This window comes from Dendropsophus ebraccatus, chromosome 15 (genome assembly GCF_027789765.1).
Source record: "Dendropsophus ebraccatus isolate aDenEbr1 chromosome 15, aDenEbr1.pat, whole genome shotgun sequence".
Classification (NCBI taxonomy): domain Eukaryota; kingdom Metazoa; phylum Chordata; class Amphibia; order Anura; family Hylidae; genus Dendropsophus; species Dendropsophus ebraccatus.
In genome coordinates this window covers 52048053-52073000 of record NC_091468.1, presented here as the reverse complement: position 1 = coordinate 52073000, position 24948 = coordinate 52048053, and the positions used below count along the sequence as shown (strand labels likewise).

General features: G+C 39.5%; 2 protein-coding genes across 4 annotated transcripts in view; one reads left to right on the top strand and one right to left on the bottom strand.

Annotated features, from left to right (window-relative positions):
• Nucleotides 1-24948, bottom strand: part of MACROD2 (mono-ADP ribosylhydrolase 2) — a 1633627-nt gene that overhangs the window by 1290715 nt on the left and 317964 nt on the right. The gene's annotated exons all lie outside the window — the stretch shown is intronic.
• Nucleotides 11017-23578, top strand: FLRT3 (fibronectin leucine rich transmembrane protein 3). The gene is made up of 3 exons (XM_069955062.1): nt 11017-11240; nt 18306-19011; nt 20289-23578. Exon 3 carries the CDS (start codon nt 20316-20318, stop codon nt 22269-22271), a length of 1956 nt encoding a protein of 651 aa, XP_069811163.1. The 5' UTR covers nt 11017-11240; nt 18306-19011; nt 20289-20315; the 3' UTR covers nt 22272-23578.

Here is a 24948-nt window from a genome sequence, read left to right as displayed (position 1 = left end):
TTGCAATTTACTTCTATTTAAAAATCTCAAGTCTTACCATACGTATCAGCTGCTGTATGTCCTGCAGGAAATGTTTTCTTTCCAGTGTGACACAGTGCTCTCTGCTGCCACCTCTGTCCGAGATGGGAACTGTCACGAGCAGTAGCAAATCCCCATAGAAAACCTTTCCTGCACTGGACAGTTCATGCCACAGACAGAGATGTCAGCAGAGAGCACTGTGTCAGACTGAAAGGAAAATAACATTTCCTGCAGGACATACAGCAGCTGATAAGTATGGTAAGACTTGGGATTTTTAAACAGAAGTAAATTAAGATTAAATCTATATAACTTTTTGAAACTAGTTGATTTTTAAGAAAAAATTTTTTCGCTGGATTATCTCTTTAACTAACCACTCTCAGCAGAATAATAACAATAAAAAAAAAACAGATGCAAGGCAACCACACAAGAGACATGTGTCTGCCTAACCCACTAATTTCAGTGAAATAGGGCGACCATCTAAAGTGTATTGGGAACTCCCAACTTTCCCCCCACTTATGACATATATGGCTTCACAAAAAAGATCTGTACTATTTGGGGGTATTTGGAATCCATTGGTGTTTAGAGAGAAATACCGGATATTCCGGTTTATAAGACGACCCCCAACTTTTCCAGTTAAAATATAGCGTTTGGGATATACTCACTGTATAAGACTAACCCTCTTCCAACACACACCAAATAAAATTTAATAAAAAACAGACAGCAGCGAGATCTGAGAGGCAGAGAAGGAGGTACAGTAATACTGATAGGATACAAGGGCGGGCCAGATGGATGGAAGAGCTGTGTTTTTCTGGGCACAGCACCACTCTACTGTATCTTTTCTCCATACCCCGGACGCCTGCAGCTTGCTCTGCCATTCATACAATCACCGCATACGGTGGGGATGTGGCCGTTTTTTAAGCCCCCCCCATCACCACCATATGCAGCGAACGCAGATTCTACAGTCCTAAGTTTTTCAGCACCCGCCCTATAAGACGACACCTGGCATATAAGACGACACCTGACTTTTGAGAAGATTTTCCTGGGTTAGAAAGTAGTCTTATACGCAGAAAAAAAAAATACTGTATTTCTATCCGCACAGCTCGCTTTGCCATGAGGATCTCTGATTAAGGGTACAAACCCACTTGACGTATTTGCTGCGTGAATCAGTCTTAAAAATAAGCAGGCAAAACGCAGGTTGGCTTTATACAATTGTTCTGTGTTAAAATACGCAATTGCATATTTTTGAAGCATGAAGCTACATGCGTTTTTCACACAGGTTGTTAACAACTGATGCTTTGCTAACAACAAGCTTCATGCTTCAAAAATACGCAATTGCGTATTTTAACGCAGAACAATCATATAAAGCCAACCTGCGTTTTGCCTGCTTATTTTTAAGACTGATTCACGCAGCAAATACGTCAAGTGGGTTTGTACCCTTATTATCTTAACTCAATGAGTTATTATAACAAAAGAAAAAAAGAATTGTACAATAAAGTCAACTTCTATTTTATCAATATCAGAAGAACAATGACGTTTTTTCCTTGATCTGATGAACTTGTCATTATGAGAACAATTATCACCAAGCAATGTAAAGTCTGATTGTTACACTGCAGCAAAACAGAACAATAGGAAACATCCAACCACTTATTTGTCATTAGAGGATCAATGATACCAGAGGGGGAAAAGATGTGTTATTTGAGGTGTGTGGTGTTATATAAGATGCTGTGCAGGTCTCACACAGAATGTGGATGCAGGTGAATGATAGAATTTCCCCAGATATACTGTATATTATTTAAAAACAGCAGTGTGTGGCTCAGTGGCTATGCCTATAGCAAATCCAACCAAGGGGAACACATGCATTTGAGTTTGTATCATATCCCTGTGTTTGTGTAGGTTCCATAGTGTCCTCTTAAGGTCTCTTAGTCAAAAGGCAACTGAAACCCACCAACCTCGTTGGCTCTGGCCGACTGTCTAATGTGTATGGACACTTCCCAATTCTTCTCCGAAAGATGTCAGTAAGGGAAAAGGATCGGAGATGCTAGATTTTAACTGTCCCACCCTTTGGTTCTTAGGGAAATAAGCTGCTTTCAGAGGAATCTGGCAGTGGCTTGCCCCTTTTCTCTAAGTTGAGAAACTCCCACCTAGCCAGAATCCTGCTCCACACTGATGAGGGGTAACAGCCTGAAACAGAAGTCTGTGGATGGATACCTGGTCTTGGTTTTTCCCTTGTCATTACATTGACTTATAGGGCTACTTAATATGGTGGTTTTGGTGCTTTCCTTACAGAAGCCACCCCTTGGCTGGGCCCTTCCCGGAGGGATATCTGGCTAGTCCTGTGTTTTGAGACCCTTAAATGGGGCTCCACAGGCTCTTTTTTTTTGCAAATGTATGTAAGCAATGGGGTGGCTAACAGCTATTGAAAATTTATGGGCACTTTAACACTATAAGGCCGGGTTCTCACTACATAAAAAACACGGCCGTATTTCATAACAACGGCCGTATTTGCGCAAATAATGGATGCTATTTCACAAATAACATCCATTATTTGCGCAAATATGGCCGTTGTTATGAAATACGGCTGTGTTTTTTACGTAGTGTGAACATAGCCTAAAAGCGTATTAATAGAATTTTTGCCTTCCTATGAAATTGTTCCTAGGGTCTACATTTATTTGACTGATTTTGAGCCCCACCAGGGATGGGGACTGATAGAAATAAAGACAATGGCTTAGATTTACTAATGTGCTTGCATCAAAAAGTGCCGTAGTGGACATTTATCTATATGTTTTAGAGTTTAGACACAACTTTCTGGCAGGTCCAAAAGAGGGAGTGGCCCCAGTAAAAGGGGACATTATCTTAAAGGGGTTGTCTGACGTAAACTGATAATTTATCATGCTGCCGGGGCTATGGGAAAAATAACAGATGTTAAATTGTGAAATATGTTAGCACAAAGTAGGAAAACATAATCTGGAAATATATTGCAGAATACGTGAGAATATGTACTATACTAGTAATACATGCACTGGTGCAAATGTTTTGTTTCTATTATTTGCACCAAAAACAATGCAATAAAAGTGAATATAAAATCTGCTGCGTTCAGGATGATGTCAGTAAATCCCAGGGCCATGTTTGACGGCCTTTGACTCTCAAAGTTTTAGCCGCAGTCCTAACTACAAGTCATCAGACTCCCTTTAAAGTTTATGTCACCACTGGTGCCGGGACACACATAAATAAACACAATCACAGCCCTCCCGAGCAAAGGACATCCTTTATATGACTGCAAACAGACAGGTTTTATGTACCCGGAAAAGCTGAAAAACACATGGAGGAAATCACTCTTGAAAGATTTAGTTTGCAGAGCAATTTAGTTTCTTAGTGAAATGGACTAGTGGAATTTCTATTTACTTGCTGAGAGGTTTTGGAAGATTTAATTTGGCAAACGTGGAGCGTTTAGCCCACCGCCCCTTCCTTATAGATGTCAAAAAAGAAGAAATATTAATCCATTCGGGTGAATGACCAAATATCTGAAGTGTTTCCAACTTTCAGGGGATAGGTTTCTAAATAATAACTCAGGAAGTCTCCGGGTCTATAACACCTCTGTAGACTAAGAGAAAGGAAACCCTATAGAGATGAAGACTCTCCCAGTGGTTGTTACAACTGGTTAAGAGATCAAACCCCCACAGATTGTCATAATAGAACATACATAAGGGATAGCTTATTGAGCAGTCATGCAATATGGATGACTGTAACCAGGTAATTCATCTCTATCCACAGTTTAAGGCACATCATCAATGTCTACTGTGGCTCTCCTCCATCGAGACTCTATTGCTCCGCTGTGTGTGTGGCATGACCCTTTCCAAAAACACTGGTGCAGCTGCAAAACTCTTTAGCCATATTTTTCACCTTGGATTACAGGCACACACTTAGGATGGCAGATTTCCAAGAAGCAGGGAATTAATATTAAACCCACCCGATGTGGATGTATTCCCAGAGCAATCACAAACAACACGGCCCCACTGGCTGTAATGTTCTGCGGGAGCCCTTATTATATTAATTAGTGGCCATTAGCCATGCTCCATAAGGGTACGGACACACAAGATTTATAGTGGCAAAAACTTACCGAATCATGCATAATTTGTCGCAGATTTGCTATTGTGGATATTAGTGAGTAATTTGCAAAGTAAAAAAAAAAAAAACAGCATTTACAGATTTTGATGCCGATCCACTTTATTTCTGCACATTTTTAACATGGCCATCTTCCTCCAGAATTAGTACCTCTCCTGTATTCAGTTTGGGTGTGGGTTTTGCAGTTCAGTTCCACTGAAGTAAATAGAGCTGAACTGCAATACCACACACAACCTGAGGACGGGGGTGATGCTGTTTTTGCAAGAAAGTAGCCTTTTCTAATCCTGGATAACCCCTTTAACTGAAATGATCGCAATTACGAACTTTTATACACTAGAGAGTGTACGAACAATCGTAATTGCGACAGAACTATTATTGTTCCACTAATTATGGTGAATGATTTTAGGTTGTTCCCATAAGCGCTCATTTGCATTTGTTAATTGGTGGAAATGAAAAATTGCTTAAGCTCCTATTCCACGGTGTGACTTTGATGAGCGAATGAGCACCATCAGCACTCGTTTGCTCCTCGTTCCCCGCTCACTGCCACCGCTATCCCACGCGGCAGCAGCGAACGGGTGAGTCCAGGGGGTTCGTAGGGAGCTGTGTGGGGGGGGGGGGGCTGCCTGGGTGATCGCTAGATCCTTCAGGCAGCCCATAGCATCCAGCAGTGGTCTGCTGCCGCCGCTCCTCTTCCATGGAGCACCAGCAGCAGATATTTGCTGTATGAGTCGTTTGTTTGTCAACATGTTGAAAAACAAAAGACTGCAACAATCAGCTGACATGACAATGTCGGCTGATCAATGCCTTCAATTCGATAATCGTCCTGTGGAATAGGGCCTTTAGTATGATAGGACCCTAACCAATTGCAGGGATTCCATCTGAATGGGACCTGACTGTTGAATAGGCTGTGGGGAAAACATGACTATCACTCCATTCATGCTCTATAGGTGCTGCTCCATTTAGTGGGGAAAGTCTGGTCCCCATTCTTGAAATCACAGGGATTCCTATCTGTCCTAACAGCTCTGATTAGTTAGTTATGCGTTATCCTTAAGATTGATACCTTTTAACCCTGTCATGATGTCTCTTAACCCAATAGGTGTGCAGTAATTCCTGCGAGTTAGTTCCGTGCACAATTCTGATCCAATAGGGCTGGTGTATGGAAGTGACCCGCTGCAGTCGCATTCATAGTTACCCAAACTTTCTAAGTCTGAAGTGTCTGGGTGAGGAGACATCATGACAGTATAAGGAAGGGAGGGACAGTATGATGTATTATTTTCCAACATTATGAGAAGTTTAACTTGATGGGTCTGTTTAGAGTCTATGTTATATGGTAAATGTTTGGGAATACACTTTATAACAAGAGGATAACTTGATCATGGATGAGGGATGTGTATAGAAGCAGCCTCAGTTGTCTTGCTCTGTGCTACTATGTTTATTAAAATACACATGATAGTCGTCAAGGGGTAACTGTCTGTGGGGGCTAATTAATAACTTCCTACATTACTCACACAGAAGAGTGATTCTGGCAGACTTTATTATTATGTAAAACCCTTGAAGTCAATCCACACCGCAATAAACTTGTCCTACCCATTGGTCTATTGTAATGCTAGGCCGCAATGTTTGTGTTTCCTAATTATGGTAATATGACTGGCTGGGTGACATGGGGGCAGACTGGACTCTTCCTTTCTTTTGTGTCATTAACAGCTTCCACTGCCTGAAGTAGTGCATTGGACTAAAGACTTCTCACTGAATGTCTATACTGTACATGCCACACTTCTAACTGCTATAGACCAGTACATGCGGAAAGCATAAGAGAATATTTGATCTCCAGTCTGGCCAATTTAATTTGCGGCATGTAGTCAATGCTCATATAGGGGCCCCCAGAATGTTGAAATAAGAAAGAAAAAAAAGGTAATCTTATGTAAACACCTCCAATTCTCAGACCCTGGACATCCCTAATGACCACAACTCTCAAGATGACTTCAAAGTTACAATCCCTTATTTGTCAGGAACTGCGGCTCTCTTGCAGTCCGTCAAGGGTATAATGCTACTTTGAAGTTTACTCCAAGGGCACCCTATAGTGATGAAACCCTTGAAGCATCTAAAGTCATTTAGGTACCAGTATGAGACCTAAAATAAAAGTCAATATTGACTTTACTTAAACTAAAAAACTGAGTCAACATTGACCCGCATGATATATTACTTAGCAGAACGCACGTTAGCAATAGGTCGGACAATTTCTATATAGTAATTCTAATAAATGATAATTTACCATTGATGGAAAAGTTAATAAGAAGGACAGCCTACAAAGATGCCGTATGTCAGGACGGACTATGGCTGTATAGACCGGCTAGTTTTAGAGCTCATTTCACAACTAGTTGCTAAGAGTCATAGAAACTCTAAATTGGCCAGAGATATAGCTGGTAATTTAGCCAATTGGATAATCTTTACGTCAGATTGTTTAGGAAGGGTTCAGATGACTATTCACAGTTGTTAGCAGTGTAAGGGCCCTATTACGCAGGACGATTATCGTGCGAAAAATCATTATATAGTTCGAATTTCAACGATAATCGTCCTGTGTAGAGATGAGCTAACCGGGTTCGGGTTGGAGTCGATCCGAACCCGAACGATCGGTATTTGATTAGTGGCGGCTGCTGAACTTGGATAAAGCTCTAAGGTTGTCTGGAAAACATGGATACAGCCAATGACTATATCCATGCTTTCCACATAGCCTTAGGTCTTTATCCAAGTTCAGCAGCCATCGCTATGGATGGACTCGAGCATGCTCGAGGTTCGCTCATCTCTAGTCCTGTGTAATTGCAGGCAACGATCAAAAAATCGTTCGTATGTTGTTGATCGTTGAATTATCATTAAACTTTTGATGTAATTCCACATTCGTTTACTCAAGTTCTGTATTTTTTTTACTAATCGTTCAGTGTAATTGCACATTGTTCATTGTTTTGCTGGGATCAGAAGGAATGAACGATCATAGTAACAATCGCAATAACGATCGTATCTAATGCTTATTGTTCTGTGTAATATGGTGAAAAATTTCAGGTTAACGATAAGCAATCTTGTTTGCGATCGTTTATCGTTAAAAATCGCTCTGTGTAATAGGACCCTTAGTCAGGGGTAGGGAATCTTGGCTCTCCAGCTGTTGCAAAACTATAACTCCCAAGAATTTTTGTAGGTTTTCTTAAAGTTGGCTAGAGACTGGAAACTGGTTTACAAAATCAAAAAAGTAATTCTATCCCAACTAAAATATTAGCGCATCTCTTTTAGTGCCCCCCTCCGCACCTACTGCTTTGACAACATGAACATTGCTCATGTGACGTTGCAGACAAATATTGCATGGTACAGCATGTGACCACTGAGGCCAATGATTGGCTGCAGTGTCATGTGAGCAGTCACATTGCTATATTCAGAAGGCCCATAAAGAGTGACAACTGACCTCTGCTCTTATTATCACTGAGGGTTCCAGTGGTTGCACCCCCCCCCCCACCACCAACCCACCAATCAGCTAGTTATCCCCATATCCTGTGGATTGGGGATAACTTTTAATCTAGGGATTATCCCTTTATGGCCCAATGCACATGGTCTTATTATAGATCTGTTTGATACAGATCCTCAAAACAGTGTCTATAGAATGCTACAAATGCATATAGTGCCTCTGATATTATATTGTACAGAGACCCAGGGGAACTTTCCTTACTGATTCCCCTATAGACATATTCTTTTAAGGGGAGATCCAGTAATATACAATTACAATATAGAACTGTGTGTCAGTATTAGCGCTGCCATGTGCATAAGCACAATGACTTTTGTTCAATGTTTGTTCCTTCCAAATCTTATATAGTATAAATTGTCAATTATACTTAAAGGGGTTATCCAGCGAAAATCTTTCTTTTTTTTTAAATTAACTGGTTTCAGAAAGTTATATGGATTTGTAATTTACTTTTTATTTAAAAATCTCAAGTTTTCCCATACTTATCAGATGCTGTATGCCCTGCAGGAAATGTTGTTTTCTTTTCAGTATGACACAGTGCTCTCTGCTGCCACCCCTGTCCAGGACAGGAACTGTCCAGAGCTGCAGCAAATCCCCATAAAAAACCTCCCCTGCTCTGGGTAGTTCCTGTCTCGGACAGAGGTGGCAGCAGAAAGCACTGTGAGAGACTGAAAAGAAAACACAACTTCCTGCAGGACATACAGCAGCTGATAAGTATGGAAAGACTTGAGATTATTTAAATAGAAGTAAAATAAAAATCTATATAAAACTTTATGAAACCAGTTGATTTGAAAGAGATATTCACTGGATAACCCCTTTAAATAACAAATGTACTGTACAAGTGTGATAGGCTCTAAATGCATTGGTGCTCATAGATGTAGTTATATAGTTATGGATGCAGTTTGCTATGGGAAAAACAGATGTGCATACCCCCTATGAATACCCCTCTGTATCATGGCCCCATCTGTAATAATGCCAACTAATTATTGGGAAAAAAATCTTTTTTTTTAGTTATAATGCAGGTTGTCTTCAATTTGTGTTTTTGTATTAATGCTAATGATTAGTCTTCCTGTCATTTGAGGGTTTTGTCTTCGGCTCCATCTCCCATATTGACAGCTGCGGGACCCATTGAGAGACAAAAAGAAAAGTAAAATAAAAATAAAATATAAATTGTATGCACTCTAGACAAAGACTCGCTTCCATTATCTCAGGATATTCAGTGCAGCATTCAATAGGAACACTAAGCAACAATAGGGTGGAAATTATTTCTAGGAACTTGGCCAAAGATTGTACTTTTTGACATGTTTTATTATCATTGTGATAAATCAGAAAAAAACAAGATAGATTGCTATTCTGCATAGCGCCTGCTTAAACTCCACGCTACTGTATAAATCAGCAAACTATTTGACTGCCGAGAGAGCTGAACGTGCAGAGCTAGCCATAGATGTGAATGGTACAACCAGTCATGGGCTTCTCTGGTGACAGAACCATCAGATACAAGTAATAGAGATCTGGTAATTCATTGGGAAAATGTATTCAGATACCCCTGACATTCTCATGTAATAGTGATGGGGATATGAGATGCTTTATATACTGAGAGCGATGTAAGAATTTTATTAAAAAATACAGTTGAACACCTAAATTATATTATTACAGTATGAGGACCATGAAGAAAGTTATTAAAGGGGTTGTCCAGCGAAAATCTTTCTTTCAAATCAACTAGTATCATAAAGTTATATAGATTCGTAATTTACTTCTATAAAAAAAAATCTCATGTCTTCCCATACTTATTAGCTGCTGTATGTCCTGCAGGAAATGTTTTATTTTTAGTCTGACACGGCTTTCTCTGCTAACATCTCTGGCCGAGACAGGAACTGTCTCAGTTTTCTTTGAATCCCCATAGAAAACCTCTCCTGCTCTGGAGACTTCCTGTCTTGGCCAGAGATGTCAGCAGAGAGCACTGTGTCAGACTGAAAAGAAAACAACATTTCCTGCATGACATACAGCAGCTAAGTAGTATGGGAAGAATTGAGATTTTTTAATAGAAGTAAATTACAAATCTATATAACTTTCTGACATCAGTTGATTTGTAAGAAAAAGATTTTTGCTGGATAACCCCTTTAATGAGACAATAAAGCCACCAAGGCAAACTTGACTGTTCTCCATAGACTTTGCATACATCTAAAGCTGGCACCATCATCTCACCAAGCCCTGACTGCTTATATACTTGCATGTTTAGCTGGAAATGCATGCGTTCTGAACAAGGAAAGAGGAAAACCAATGCCAGACTCCTCTGGCAGCAGCCTATTTTCCCGAGATCATGCAGTTTAAAAAAGTTATAAACATTTGTAATTTACTTCTATTTAAAAATGTTAAGTCTTACCATACTTATCAGCTGCTGTATGTCCTGAAGGAAGTGGTGTGTTCTTTTCAGTCCAACAGAGCTCCAAACTTTATCCAAGACAGGAGCTGTCCAGAGCAATGGCAAATTCCCATAGGAAACATTTCCTTCTCTGGACAGTTCCTGACACAGAGGTGGCAGCAGAGAGAATACACTGAATAGAATACACCACTTCCTGCAGGACATACAGCAGCTAATAAGTACCGGAAGACTTAAGATTTTTAAATAAAAGTAAATTACAAATCTACATAACTTTCTGAAACCAGTTGATTTGAACGTGCAGCTCCAGTCCGCGCTGCCCGGCCGCTTCTTCGTCTCTGCAGGGGCATGAGACGTGACATTTCAAGTCCGCTCAGCTAGTCAGTGGCAGGGGCAAGATTAGATTTTTAGCCCTACATACATTTTATTGCAGTCCTGATCCTCAGCCGTCTGGGACATGTGTATTTCTTTACATACATGATGACAGTATTGACCATGATCATTAATGTCTATGGAGGAATTTAAGTTAAAAGTTGTTTTAGTGGTTATAAACTCTACTCTCATCTGTATACTGGATTACACCTAGGCATTATGCTTCTGAATGTAATACACTGTTCTCTGTTATCAGCCACTAATGAAATGCTAATATTATGTCTACCTGATCACTATTAGAGGCAACAACCTTAATATGCATTTAGTTCATATGTTTATCAGCCGCTCAATGTACTTTTTTTTTTTTATCATTAGACCGCCCAGTGAGTTGCAGCAGCCAAAGAGTTAAGCTCCGGCTCAGACTATATAAGCCAGCAGACTGAGAGAATGCCTTATTTCCTCTGACAGCTCAGCACTGTGTGTGTATTGTAGAGAAAGGATTCCATGCGCCCTCTAGTGGCTGTTATGTGCATGCAGTCTGCAGAGGAGCTTACCTCACTGGGGCAGGACTGGAAGAAGCCTCTCCCCCTGCCATGACATCAGCCCACACTCAGCCACTGTGAGCTGCTGCTGCAAGTTCAGACTTTGAGGTGGGCACAGAGGACCTAACACTTCTCAGCGCACAGGGAATGATGCTGCCTGATACAAGCGCACACCACTAGCTGCTGCCTGCCCTTTTCTATGGTCATCCTACAGCCTGGGGAGCTTATATGTTTTATAGGACTACAACTGGAATATTCCCTCTGTTATTACTGGATTCCTTCTTCTGCACTCATCTTCCAGGTAAGCTACAAACCACTGACTGCTCCAGCTTCTTCTCTGTATTGGATTACGTAGATAGATTGCATTTCAGGCTAGCTTAGCTTCACTACTTTGCCGACATGTTTGTGCTATTGAAATGAATGGCAGATCAAGAGTGCAAAATGTAAAGAGAAAAAGAGAATGCCAGCTCCTGGGCACAAACTGCAGCTGTTGTACAAGTTTACTGGAAGTCCTAATAATCTTCATAGGGTAGAGTTAGCGGCTTGTATGTGTGATATGTGCCCTGCAATAGTCAGAAAGAGAAATCAATCATTCTGGATCTACATGAAGAGCAGAGAGCTCCAGCTCCCTCATACATGGAGAAGCCAGCAGCAGACTTTGCAGAACACAAATGAACAGCTACACCTACATCTCAAAACCTGAATTGCTATATGGAAAAAAATATATAAATTTAATCCATCTCGTTCCGACACAGTAATTCCTGTGGGAATGAAATGAATCCCTCTTTATATTTCTAAAAAAAAAAAAAAAAAAATCTTCTATTCTTGACATTAAACCAAAAATTCACTGCCTGGACAAGTAAAGTATGTGACTGGCATAGCAATGGGAGGAGAGATAATGGCAAGCTTATGGGACTCAGCATTGTCTCTGGGCTGGGGAACCCCACTGACAATAGGGAATTATGTTTTTTTAAAAATGTAAAAAGCGGCAAGGGGACTAGATCAGGGGGGATTAGCAAGTTAATGGGAAGTTGGGGGCTAGTTGTGTCTCTCCATTCACTTGTATAGAGTTCTCTGGGCTCATCTAGGACAGCCTGAGCCCCTTATATTCTATATATATAGTGGATATCTGTAAGGGGGTGGGGGTGCGGGTACTGTGAGGGGGGCACAGAGTGCTGGAGCTTTGTTTATGTCTGCTGAGCCCTGTGCTCTCTTTTCTGGCTTCTACCCATGGGTTGCAGCTGCTAGCAGACCACAGTGTTAGTGAATAATGCTGAAATGAAACAAATAGGTCTCCCCAAGAGCTGCACTCCGCAGCACTACTTACAGATCAGACCGCTGCTTGATTTATCCAGCCAAGGAGATTAATCCCTGCAAATATATTCATTCAGCATTAGCCTCTAATCGTGTTATTCCAATAATAATCTGCAGAAGGCTCCGGCTGCCCAGTGTCCTCTCTACCACTAATACCCATCATGGCCAGGCTTCCATATACACCTATTACCAAATATTTACACTAAATAGATAACTAGAGTAAACCCAGAGGCACTCTGCTATCTAAACACAATGGCACATACACACCCCCTCCTATGCTGTCCTTACATATCTATGCACAGTAGTCTCTCCATGCTTTCTGTATGCACATAGCACTATATTATCACACTATATTATGTTCTATCAACATGGTAAACACAGTTTTCTCCCCTCCCGTTCTGGACTTTGCACCCATGCAGAATTAAAGGCGACAAGCACCCAGTCCAGTCTGTCACTAGTTAACATCATATGAAAGGTGTCATACACTAAGCACACAGAATTGAAAACCTCTATTGCAATAGCCCTGTCCCCCACATCAAGGCAAGGGGAAATAAATGTGGTCAGATAGTGGCGGCTGTCACACTTTGTTACTGGACTATTAATTATCTATTCCCTTGGTCCAGTCTCTCTCTGTACTGCTCTGTCCAATCAGATAAACTCTAATTATACTTCCCATCTAGCGCCCACGGGTGTGCGCTTCTAACTAACATTACTCTCCCGCAGGATGGGAAAAAACACAATTATCTGTTTAGGCTTAAGGCACGAAAGAGAAATCTCAGTAAATGAAAAGAGAGACTTGTATGAAGCCATTCTGTACTGTGCTGCATGATAGGACAGTGGTGAGCCTTTATCTTACTCTCTGCAGAACAGGATTAACATTTTATCAGCCTGAAAGCTCATAGTGCTAGATGTATGTTCGAGCATATGAACACACACCTATATACATATAGATAAAATACGTATGGAAGCACACAGTTACAAATACATACATATAGATGCATACACAAACATACATACATGTGCATATACACATACACAAACATACATATGCATATACACAAACAAACATGCACATTTATATACACATACATGTACATAGATATACACATATACAAGCGCATACACACATATACATACAGCAAATATATATATATATATATATATATATATATATATATATATACATACACACACACACACAATACCAAGTACATACATAGTTACAAACATACACAAGCACTTACATACACACATATGTACATGTGTAACTACACTAACATGCTTACCAACACATACATACACACAAAACTACATACATAGTTGCAAACACATTTACAAGTACTTTCACATACATACATGTATACACATTGGTAGAAATATGTACATATATACCTATCTACACATAAACATATACATACATGCATACACAAACACACACACACACTATTATATATATATACACACACACAGACAAGACTTATTAACCCATTCACATACCCCTGTACAAGACTTGTTAACCCATTCACATACTGTATATACAAATACATGCATACAGTGTATGCCTGATTATACTGCTGGTGAACACTATAGAATGGGGGAAACATTACAAATGACTGTAGATTGTGATGTTAGTCCCCCAAGAGTCTTACGTTGAACATTTTTGCAGTAATCTCTAGGTCTGAGCTAAATATTATCCAGAAAATGGGGCGAGATCACCTTTGGCAGTGCTGTTTATTTGTGCTCCATAACCTAGGGCTACATAACAAAGTGAGCCATAGCAGTTATAGAGGGGGCAATATCTTTTCAGCTTAGTGCTGTTTGCACTATTTCTTGTGTTGGCTGCATTGTGAGGAGTAATGGCTAAATAAATACCATGGTTAATGAAATCAGCATGGCCATTAGGGCTTCACTGAGTCCTTCAAAAGAAGAACTTTTCCTTGCCCTTGCACACACCACTGTTCCACTCAACGGGAGACTTTGTTGCAATTAAAGTCACGAAAGCCGGTCAGAAGCAGCAAGCGTCTGACTTGTGGGTCTCGACAGAAAAAGGCGTCTAACAGAGTGTACCACCCCCCAGTGGGCATAGGCTCAGCTGGAAAGATGCTGGAGCAAGTTTTGCAGCTGAAAAATGTTTTCTTTTCCCTCTTTTTTTTTTTTCTAATTTAATTCGGTGAACAAAGAGAAGTCAGTGCTGCTTAGTGGCTATGGTGCAGGTTCTGGAAAATATAATACCTTACATCATGTACAAGACACTTTGTAGTTAGACCTGTTGAAATGCAGATAAAATAGGAGCATGAAATGAAACATTCTTTTTTTTTCCTTTGTGTAACTCAAGGCTTTTCTTTCAATTACAAGTCGTGTAGAGATCAAAATGCTGCAAGTAAGAAAAAAATAAAGCAGTGTGACCTGGTTAATTCTGATTCCACACAGTTAGACTGTAACTTGCTGACTTCTTAAAGACACTATGTATTATATTGTATTTTACACATACTATTAGTTATACATGGATCAATAGTGTTTCCAAATAGTGTCTCATTGTGCAATTTGGAACAAATGACTCTGTAATTGTAAGAAATGTCTTGGGTGTTGAGGAACGTAGTTGATTCGCAGTCCGCCGTGTGAACACGTAGCCACTTGTCACGCCCTGGGGGTGAAGTGTCAGGCATTTTTTAAGCTCTTTACAGGTAGCACTCCAAAAACTTCCTGCACTTGTAGAAACAATGATAGCAATTGTTTTGCATGCTTCCAACATGGAGTTGACTGAGGCGCCTTGACTGCTTTTCAGGGGGTTATACTGAACCATGTTTACGCAGCAATCTTTGGCAGTATGTCATTGGTGATGGGCTTGTAAGGAATTTCTGCCGGGATGTGAATAGTGAGGAGATTGGATGTGACATGTTGATTTTATCTGAAGTTTATTGAAAACTCTTGTGCATGGAATTGTATTGCAACCAGCAGTGTTTAAGGAATGTATTAGGAGGGATATTTCTAGTCTTCGTGTTCATTCTTGCTCATGCATTGACCCCTTCTACAATACGGTTCTAGTACATAGTGCAGGGGGTAGGGAACCTTGGCTCTCCAGTTATTGCAAAACTCCAACTCCCATCATGCCTGGACAGCCAAAGATTTAGCTTTGGCTGTCCAGGCATGATGGGAGTTGCAGTTTTGCAACAGCTGGAGAGCCAAGGCTTCCTACCCTTGAAATAGTACATAGATAGATCTGGAAGAAATTCACTATGAGTAAGGCATAATCTATGAGGATCCTCCACTTTCAAATATGTTAAAGTACCATTAGACCCCTCCCCTTCAACAGCTCACCCTCTAGTTATGATGGTGCTTTGAGTCTATGTACAGCCAATTCTACTTGTAAAATTGAAATAATTACGACAATTAGCAATAATTCATTATTCCCAATGCCAAAAAAGTCTAAAATAATTCATGAATGGAACTCATAGCACAGCTGCACCACATTGATTCTCCGGAAGGCCTAGTCCTAGGACTATAATAGTCTGGAATACCTCCAAAACCCATAAAACATTCCAGCGTTCCTCTTTTAAATAAATTACCATAATCTTCATTATATGATATGATAGAAGTGACCATGAGTGATACTGTAATGTACATTGTATCACCCTTTAAAAGTCCCAAGGGTCTTTTCTCATGGTTGCTGGTAAACAAAAGAGACAAGTACCTGTATGAAATCTGATGATCGTGGAAAATGTGACTGCTACTAGCCAAGCTGTCATCAATTCTAAAAATGTGAAAGACAAGAGAGCATGGCAGATACTTTCAAGCTGTAAAATGACTTGTAAATTCTTACTCTGTATACAAGCTAAACTATTTGCCAAGACCATAAAGCCCTTTTACCTACTGAAGTGAACAAGCCCAAAAACAGTCGTTCTCGACCAGCAAGGCCCTAAAGTCATGTAACCAGAAATATAATTGTGTATACAGCCATACAACCCCTCATAGTCAGGCAGAGGCTTTGTACGTGTATGTATCAGGCTTAAAGCCGGTAGCAAAGCCAATGAAAAGAATAGGAACAAGCAGCCCACTCTTTTCCACCATGGCCAGGCCCAGGTCATATTTGATGTATAATGACTCAAGGTCAATCAATGCACATACAAAAGAATGAAAGACGGGTTAGTCTGCCCATGGCAGGGGGATTGTCCGGGGCTCTGGATGTAACATCATGGCTAGCTATTGATATGCAAAACATATCATATCAAACAGAGTGGCAAACAGATGTGAAGGGGGCCATCTTTTTATAAGCCGCTAAAGAATTTATTCCAATCTACATTTTTCCAGCAGTCATTATTCCCCTCAAAGCTTTGCTTTTGTTTAGTGGATTTTTGTTATGCCTCTGTGTTGTTTGCTATACTATTTTTGCAGCAAAAAGGCCTACAGTCACCATAGTACCTAATGAGCTTTCAGTTAAGTCCGGCACAGACCCCTCAACAATAGCAGCATTAGCCATCGGTTTGCATGACAATCAGGGTTAAAAAGAGACAGTTTAACACTCCAACATAAAACAACAAATACTAGTATACCCACGGCACTCATTTCCTTATATCATGCATGCTAATGGAGGCAAAGCCACTCTTGCAAAGCAACTTTCTTACAGCTTGACTTGTTTTCACTATCCTGTTTTGCAAGTGCTGACAATGACAAGATGGGGGGAGACGTCTTAAAGCAAAAACACGAGCTGGGATCTTCAGATGAAATAAATATGTAGAAAGTTTAAACGGCTTCTTAATGAAGAGCAGGCAGATTGCAGAAGTCATAAAAATACTTTATCGTATGTTTGGCTGCTGCTCAGATTCACTTCAGCAGTTGTTCGAGCAAATTTAACACATGGTAATAATCAGACAGACATGGAGACGGGCACCGGCGCAGACGGCGGAAGGTAAAGCGTTAAATCCAGATTTCTGTAGACACAGGGTAGGTGTCAGAATAGTTTACTAGCAAAGTCTCATCCTCACAAGTTAGCTCAGGAAGCCACCGGTCCTGGAGCCTGATGCCTTCCATTGTTGCATAATAAAATGGTGTCTTTAGCACTAACTGCTTAGGCCCATACTTGAAGCAATATCCACAATCCTAGTTAGCTTAACCCTATATTAAAGATTAATCATGTGGAGATAGAATTTATTTTATATTAAAGAGGGCTCTGGCATCTATTATTCAGTATACTGGCAGTGCGGAGCATTTTAATTCTGGAACAGATGCTCTGCTTGCTGGATGCCATGTAATTACTGAGTGGAGAAGCAAATTGCTACTACGGCATTCCTTAATTTCAGGGTCAAGTATTTCCAGCTTACTCCAATTTTTTTTTACTTGTCACTCTAAGCACCTTGGCAGGTTGACCCTTACGTCTTCAAGAATAAAAAAGTAATAGCTACTGCAAGATTTGCACAAATTTAAGGGAAATAAAACTTAATGGAATAATGGATCCGATCCCTTATGCTGTGCTGTTACAATAATGGATAAGAGACTTCTGGTAGTTCTCCAATGAAGGGAGGCAATCTATGATGTCACTACTGACTGGTGATGGAAGAAGAGTTAGTACTTTGTAAGTAGTATGGACTTGCATCTCAGATATACTGTATTAGAGATCAAGTTGCCTGTGAATATTTTCTAGTGTCAGCACAAACTCGAATGCTCTTGTTCCCCCAGACTGCAATGGCTCCGGGTCTTGGTTATCTATTACATGGATAAAAGTTGTGGACAGCAGGGGATTGTGCTTGGGTTTGTAATAGAAAAAGACAGGTGTCACCGTTTGCTAAAGTAATTTCTCTGCAGTTGGTTGATTGAAGCTGACTTCAATTACAGTTCCTCTTGGATGGATGCGCTGGAATGGCTGATGTGAAATACTAGAAATCGTGGCACAGGGTGGTACCATAGCAGTGACCTCTGAGAACTTTGAGGTTTAGTTGTCGAGGAGAAAGTCAATAGTTGTGTTTATTAGGAAAGTAATGAGCGCCCATCAGTCGGCCTCGTCTATTATGTGACATTCACCCTCACTAATTCCTAATTATCCTTTTTCTCTCTGCAGAAATCGTGAACGAACAACATGTCATAAGGAACTTCGAGGAACTAGAAGACATCTTTTTTATATTACAAACATTGTGAAAATTACAACCGTTCCGAATAACTCTTCCTGATATTTATCTTCCATCAGTATTCAATTTTTTTTTTGCAATTGAGTTTTCCTAGTTTGGCTTGGAAACAGTGGTGTTTTCACAACGGGTGTGAACCTTCTGGGATGTGACTACTGTACAGAAAGCATTCATGGTTGAATCTGCACAGGAAAGACAAGAAGGAAAGCATGTACCTACTCTGAATGCACTATTTATTCCAGGCTTTGCTTTATGAATAATGCCCCTGGTGTGGAGTTAATTTTTACTGGCGTTCCTAAGGAGCATTTATAAATGAAAAGTCAATTTCTGGCATGAAATTAAGCCAACCAAAGGGGATTATAAAGAAACAGTTAATCTGGCGTTGGAGGAAATATCACGTGGTCGCCGGAAACTGAAGCTAGTTAAAACGCGATTTGGTGTCGGCAGTAAACATTTGCTGTGATGCGGACAAGAGACAGTAGAATTTGTCCCCTTCTTCCACAAGTTAGGATTGTTTGAATAAACACTGTGAAAGAGGAACTGCTAAATGAGATAGCCCAGACCTTGCTATTCTGGGAACACAAGGCTTTCAAAAAGCTCTGCCCACGGGAGAATTCAGAGGAACATCAGCTCACACTTCAGGTATGTCTTTGTCTAGTGTCTATTAAGTGCTGATAATGATGAGGATGAAAAGAAGTAGGGGGACATCTCTGATAGAAATGCTGTACAGCTCATAACTCAAGATGTCCTTCAGACCCCTTTGTGTAAGATAGATCTTTTTCTTGAGCTGCAAGCTCCAACAGAGATATTTTATCTATCTTATTGATGCTCTGAATGCATCTACACCTTCTGTCATTTTCTCATATGTTGCTCATTGAGATATAATATACCACCCCCTGCCAGATTTCACAAACATTCAAAAGATGTCATCTCCTAAATGCTTTGGCTGCTTGATACGAAAACCTTATATTGTTGCTTACAATGGGGTCTAAATAAACAACCAATAAAGAGGCCTAGAAAGTAGAAATCATTAAAACGGGAAGTGTATCATTAACTAGTGTACTAGTTCTTTATTGACAACTATGAGAGCACGAGGGCACCTACACCATCATAGGGGAGTAACACTATTGTGACCATGATGTCATAATTTTAAGAGGGTAGCCATGTAGCCTATTCTTTACCTTTGAGGGATCGTGTTTTCTTAAACATTATATTGGCCCCTTTAAAAAAAAAAAAAGTTTGCTACACACATATCTGCAAAAAAAAAAAAAAAAAAAAAGTTTCCAATATCTATACCTAGGTGGAAGTGATGTAAGAAAGTGTATAATCCGATGGCAACCAATGTATTCAAATAAATTAGAGAATGAACTAGTTAACAGCAAAACCGATTTGGCGAGTCTATGCCAAAAATAATTTATATTAACTTCACAGTTGTTAAAAAAAACATGTTACCAGAGGCTATTTTTTACTGTAGTTGTAAGGCAAGCATTTACCATATTTATAGATATTTATTTTCTGAATACTATGAATAAAACATAAATCTTATACAAATACATAATTCATGTTCCTAATAGCAATGGACTTGAGCTGTTTGCTTTGCAAAGCTGAACTGTACATACAGTATAGCTTAACAGTGCCCCTAGTGGACAACTTGTATATTGCAGCAGTTAAATGCAACTTTTTTTTTATATGTTCATGTGTTAAGTTTAATTCATTTTGCACATCTTGTTTGCAATATAGTTACAAACTGTATGTAAAAAAAAAAAATCTTTACCTAGTTTGTAATTTCTTAATATACAATATTTCTGACCTAATAGTTAACCGAGTAAGAGAGCAACATCATGATTGACAGCATATGTTTTTGTACCCATGTAGATTAGTCATTAATTCACACCATGTATTTTTTTTCTTTTCTACAGACCATCTTCCTGAAGCTTTTATCCCTTATGACCATGAGTGCTGAAACCTGGAACTTTCTTGTTGCTTGGACCCAATTATTGCTATTACTTCGGATGGCGCCACAGTATGTCAGTGCCAAATCCTGCCCATCAGTATGCCGCTGTGATGGAGGCTTCATTTATTGTAATGATAGAGACTTGACATCTATTCCCTCGGGGATACCAGAGGATGCTACAACTCTATACCTTCAAAATAATCAGATAAACAATGCGGGGATACCATCTGACTTGAGAGGTTTGGAGAAAGTGGAAAGAATCTATTTATATCGGAACAGTTTAGACGAATTTCCCATTAACCTCCCCAAAAACGTTAAAGAATTGCACCTGCAGGAGAACAATATCCGGACTATTACTTATGATGCACTTTCACAGATCCCTGCTATCGAGGAGCTTCATCTCGATGATAATTCCGTGTCTGCAGTAAGCATTGAGGATGGTGCATTCAGAGACAACATCTATCTCCGACTTCTATTCCTTTCACGAAACCACCTAAGCACAATACCCTGGGGTCTGCCTCGCACGATTGAGGAGCTACGTTTGGATGATAATCGCATTTCTACTATTGCGGAAATCTCTTTGCAAGACCTTACAAATCTAAAGCGTCTAGTTTTGGATGGGAATCTCTTGAACAATAATGGCCTTGGGGAAAGAGTCTTTATGAACTTGATTAATTTGACAGAGCTCTCATTAGTTCGAAATTCCTTGACATCTCCTCCCGCAAACCTGCCAGGCACAAACCTGAGAAAGCTTTATCTTCAGGAAAACCACATGAACTATGTGCCGCCCAACGCGTTTGCTGATCTAACTCAACTTTATCGTCTTGATATGTCAAACAACAACCTAACGTCTTTACCTCAGGGCATTTTTGATGACCTGGATAATTTGACACAGTTATTCCTGCGTAATAATCCATGGTACTGTGGTTGCAAGATGAAATGGGTTCGTGACTGGCTGCAGTCTTTGCCTTCCAAAGTTAATGTCCGTGGACTGATGTGCCAGGCACCAGAACGTGTGAGAGGGATGACTATCAAAGACCTTAACAAAGAGCTATTTGATTGTAAGGACCGAATTAATATAAAGCCAGTCCATATTACAACAACAACCATGTTGAACACATTGCTTCCGGCACAAGGACAACGTCCAGTATCTGTGACCAAACAGCCAGAGATAAAGCTGCCAGACCTCAACAGAATCTACAGAACCACCCCAATACCAGTCAGGAAAATTATCACTATTAATGTGAAATCCGTCACCGTTGAAACCATTCACATTTCGTGGAAAATTGCCTTACCAATGAAGTCACTGAGACTGAGCTGGCAGTTGGGTCACAGTCCAGTTTTTGGGTCTATAACAGAAACAATTGTCACAGGTGATAGAACAGAGTACCTGCTGACTGCTCTCGAGCCAGAGTCTCCATACCGTATATGTATGGTTCCCATGGAAACCGGAAATTTCTTCTTACTGGACGAAACACCTGTGTGCATCGAAACAGAGACTGCTCCGCTTAAAATGTACAACCCCACCACAACACTAAACAGAGAGCAAGAGAAGGAGCCTTATAAAAACTCAAACTTGCCCCTAGCAGCCATCATTGGTGGAGCCGTGGCCCTTGTGGCTATCACACTCCTTGCACTGGTTTGCTGGTACGTTCATCGGAATGGTTCCCTCTTTTCCAGGAACTGTGCCTACAGCAAGGGCCGCAGAAGAAAAGATGATTATGCAGAGGCGGGGACTAAAAAGGACAACTCCATTTTAGAAATCAGGGAGACCTCTTTTCAGATGATACCAATAAACAATGAACCAATGTCCAAGGAGGAATTTATTTTGCACACTATATTTCCATCTAATGGAGTAAGCTTGTACAAAACCAGTCACAGTGAAAGCAGCAGTAACAGGAGCTACAGAGACAGTGGTATACCAGATTCTGACCATTCACATTCATGATGCTCAAAGGCACAAGACATTTTATAGAAACTATTATAAGTGAATGGGATTCACTGTTCTACTGCAAACACTGGATTAAAAACACAAAAAGAACATTTGAAGGAGCAATGTACTGTACATTTGCCATATAATTTATATTTAAAAACTTTTTATTAAAAGTTTCAAAATTTCAGGTTGCTGCTACGATTAAATGTAGTTTGTCACCTGACCACAATTCTCTATTTTAGTATTTTTTGTAATTTGTACTGTATTTTTCCTTGCTAATATTGAAGTTACAGACCATTTAACTCTTTTTTTTTGTGTTCTACTGAGTAAAAATGACTTGTTGACTGTGAAAGTGAATTTCTTTGATGTGTTGAACAATCAGGATTTTTTTTCTCCCCATTTTTCCCCCAGATCTTTGTAGTATAAGCACAGGCCGTTTTTTGCATTTCATTTTTTAACATGGTATAAATAAGATGTAGCTACAAAAAAAGAAAATATTCAAACATTTAACAGTATTGTTGGGTCTGTAAAAAAAAAATAATGTACACAACGTTACTCAATAAACAGAAACAAATCAATGTGTGTAGTAATGGGCATTACCCTTGCTTCAAAATATTGACACAAATAAATCTAGAAAAGTATGGTTGAAGTGTTCACCCATGCATGCTGGGTATCACAGGTCAATAAAACACAGAATTTAATGGGGGGGTTTTTATACATTATTTCCAATAAAAGAAAGTACTTTTTATAATATAAACTATGTCCTCCTAGTATTTTTATGCTTGTAGATAAATTAACACATAAAAATCAATAAAAAACACTCTTAAAAAGTCCATCCATCCAGCATAGCAACATTGAGTTAAAAAAAAAAAACATTAATTATATATACATAAATCACAAAACAAAAGTAGCCAACTATTGCCTGTACGTATATTTATTATACACAGTAATCAACTCTCCTCAAAAACAATATTTTTCAAAAATTTTATGCGGATCTTTGTTATTGCCAACCAGTTGCTCCTAGTGCCCATTACTACATCATTACATGTTGTGTTATAAATATGTACCATGTTATTTTGCCTTTTTCTGTTAATTTAATATTTAAAACAAGATACATATTTGTTGCCATATATCCCTCCCCTTTCTGTTTTTATTTTTTTAATTTTTTTCAAATAAATTCCAAAGTGCGTTGTATGCTCTTTGGTCAGTATTGTATGTGCCTTGATCCAATGCTACACATATTCTGCTTTTTTTTTATTTTTTATTTTCTTTTTGGACAGTGACAATTTTTCATACTTGCGAACTATGAAAAATATTGATCTTATCTCTGAATAAAATGAAAAAAGAAAAAACATAAAAAAAATTTGATCTGGTTTCTTAAGAGCACAAGAACATAACCCATGGATGTCTAAGACATGACTACATTTGCAAACTATTATTAGGAAACCTAATCAGCTGCAATTATTCCCAGGCTTCTATTGCTTCTTTGTTCCGTGAAGTCCTATCATTTTGTATCTGCAATTTTCACCATTGGGCTATCAAAAGTATTAAGTGTCATGCAACCTTAGAATTGCAAACATACCAGCAGAAGGCAAGCGAGGCACAAATAAGTCTCCAAGGGTCAAGTAAGCACCCAACTGTCTAAACATCACTTATGAGCAAGCATCAGTACTTAGTTTGTCTGGTTAAAGCAGATGAAGATTGACTGCCCTAAGAAATTACCCTAATTTATGGTTCTTAAGAGAGACCATTCTTTTCTTCCTTGTAGAGAAGAGGGAAGGGGCTGTGAAAATTATGTTGACATAACTTTAGTATGAATTTCCTGTTATGTTATGGATTACCACCATTGGCGATTGGCAACCTGCCATATATTGAGGAACCAAAACAGCGATGGCCTTTGATGAGTCTAGGCTAGTAACATTTATTCACATTTTACATATATAAATATTTTCCTTCTATATGTAATTCATCTGTGTAGAGTTTTTCAGGAACTGTTACTAACTAAATACTGCTTTAATTTATGGGTCACAGGGCCGGACTACGATTTTCATGGCATGGTTTTACCAAGATTAATGTCATTGATTAAAGACATTAAAAGTACATAGGGGATATGTTTAAAAAGTCTTTTAGAAGTATACAGTCAATGGTTTTTGCATTACAGGTTAAATGAAGCCAACTATGAGTTTTTTTTCCTTAGTTGTCTTATATCGCTCCACATGGTCAACCAGAAAAGCCAAGACATGGTGACTGAAAATTGCTTCCTCATTAAAAATAAATTAAAGGGGATGATGGGCTCATTAAATTTTAGTTTTATGAAATCAATTAAGGTGTTTAGAATATGAAATCTATGTATTTAAATGGTGGCCGGCTTACTGGAAGTGCACTCTTCCTCCATCTATATAATAGGTAGAGATGGGTAAGCCAGGCCGAGGTTCGGGTTTGTACGAACCCCAACCATCGGCATTTAAATCCAGTTGTCTTCCCGGACCATGGGGGAGGTGGAGACCGCCTGAGACCCACCTAGGAAACAAGAGTACAGCCTATGACCTAGGCTGTAGCCATGTTTTCTAGGCGGCACTTGAGCTGTCTCCATCTTTTTCCCCAGACTGCAGAATTCAAATACCTATGATTCAGGTTTGTACTAACCCGAACCTTGGCCCGACTGGCTCATCTCTAATAATAAGTGCAGCAA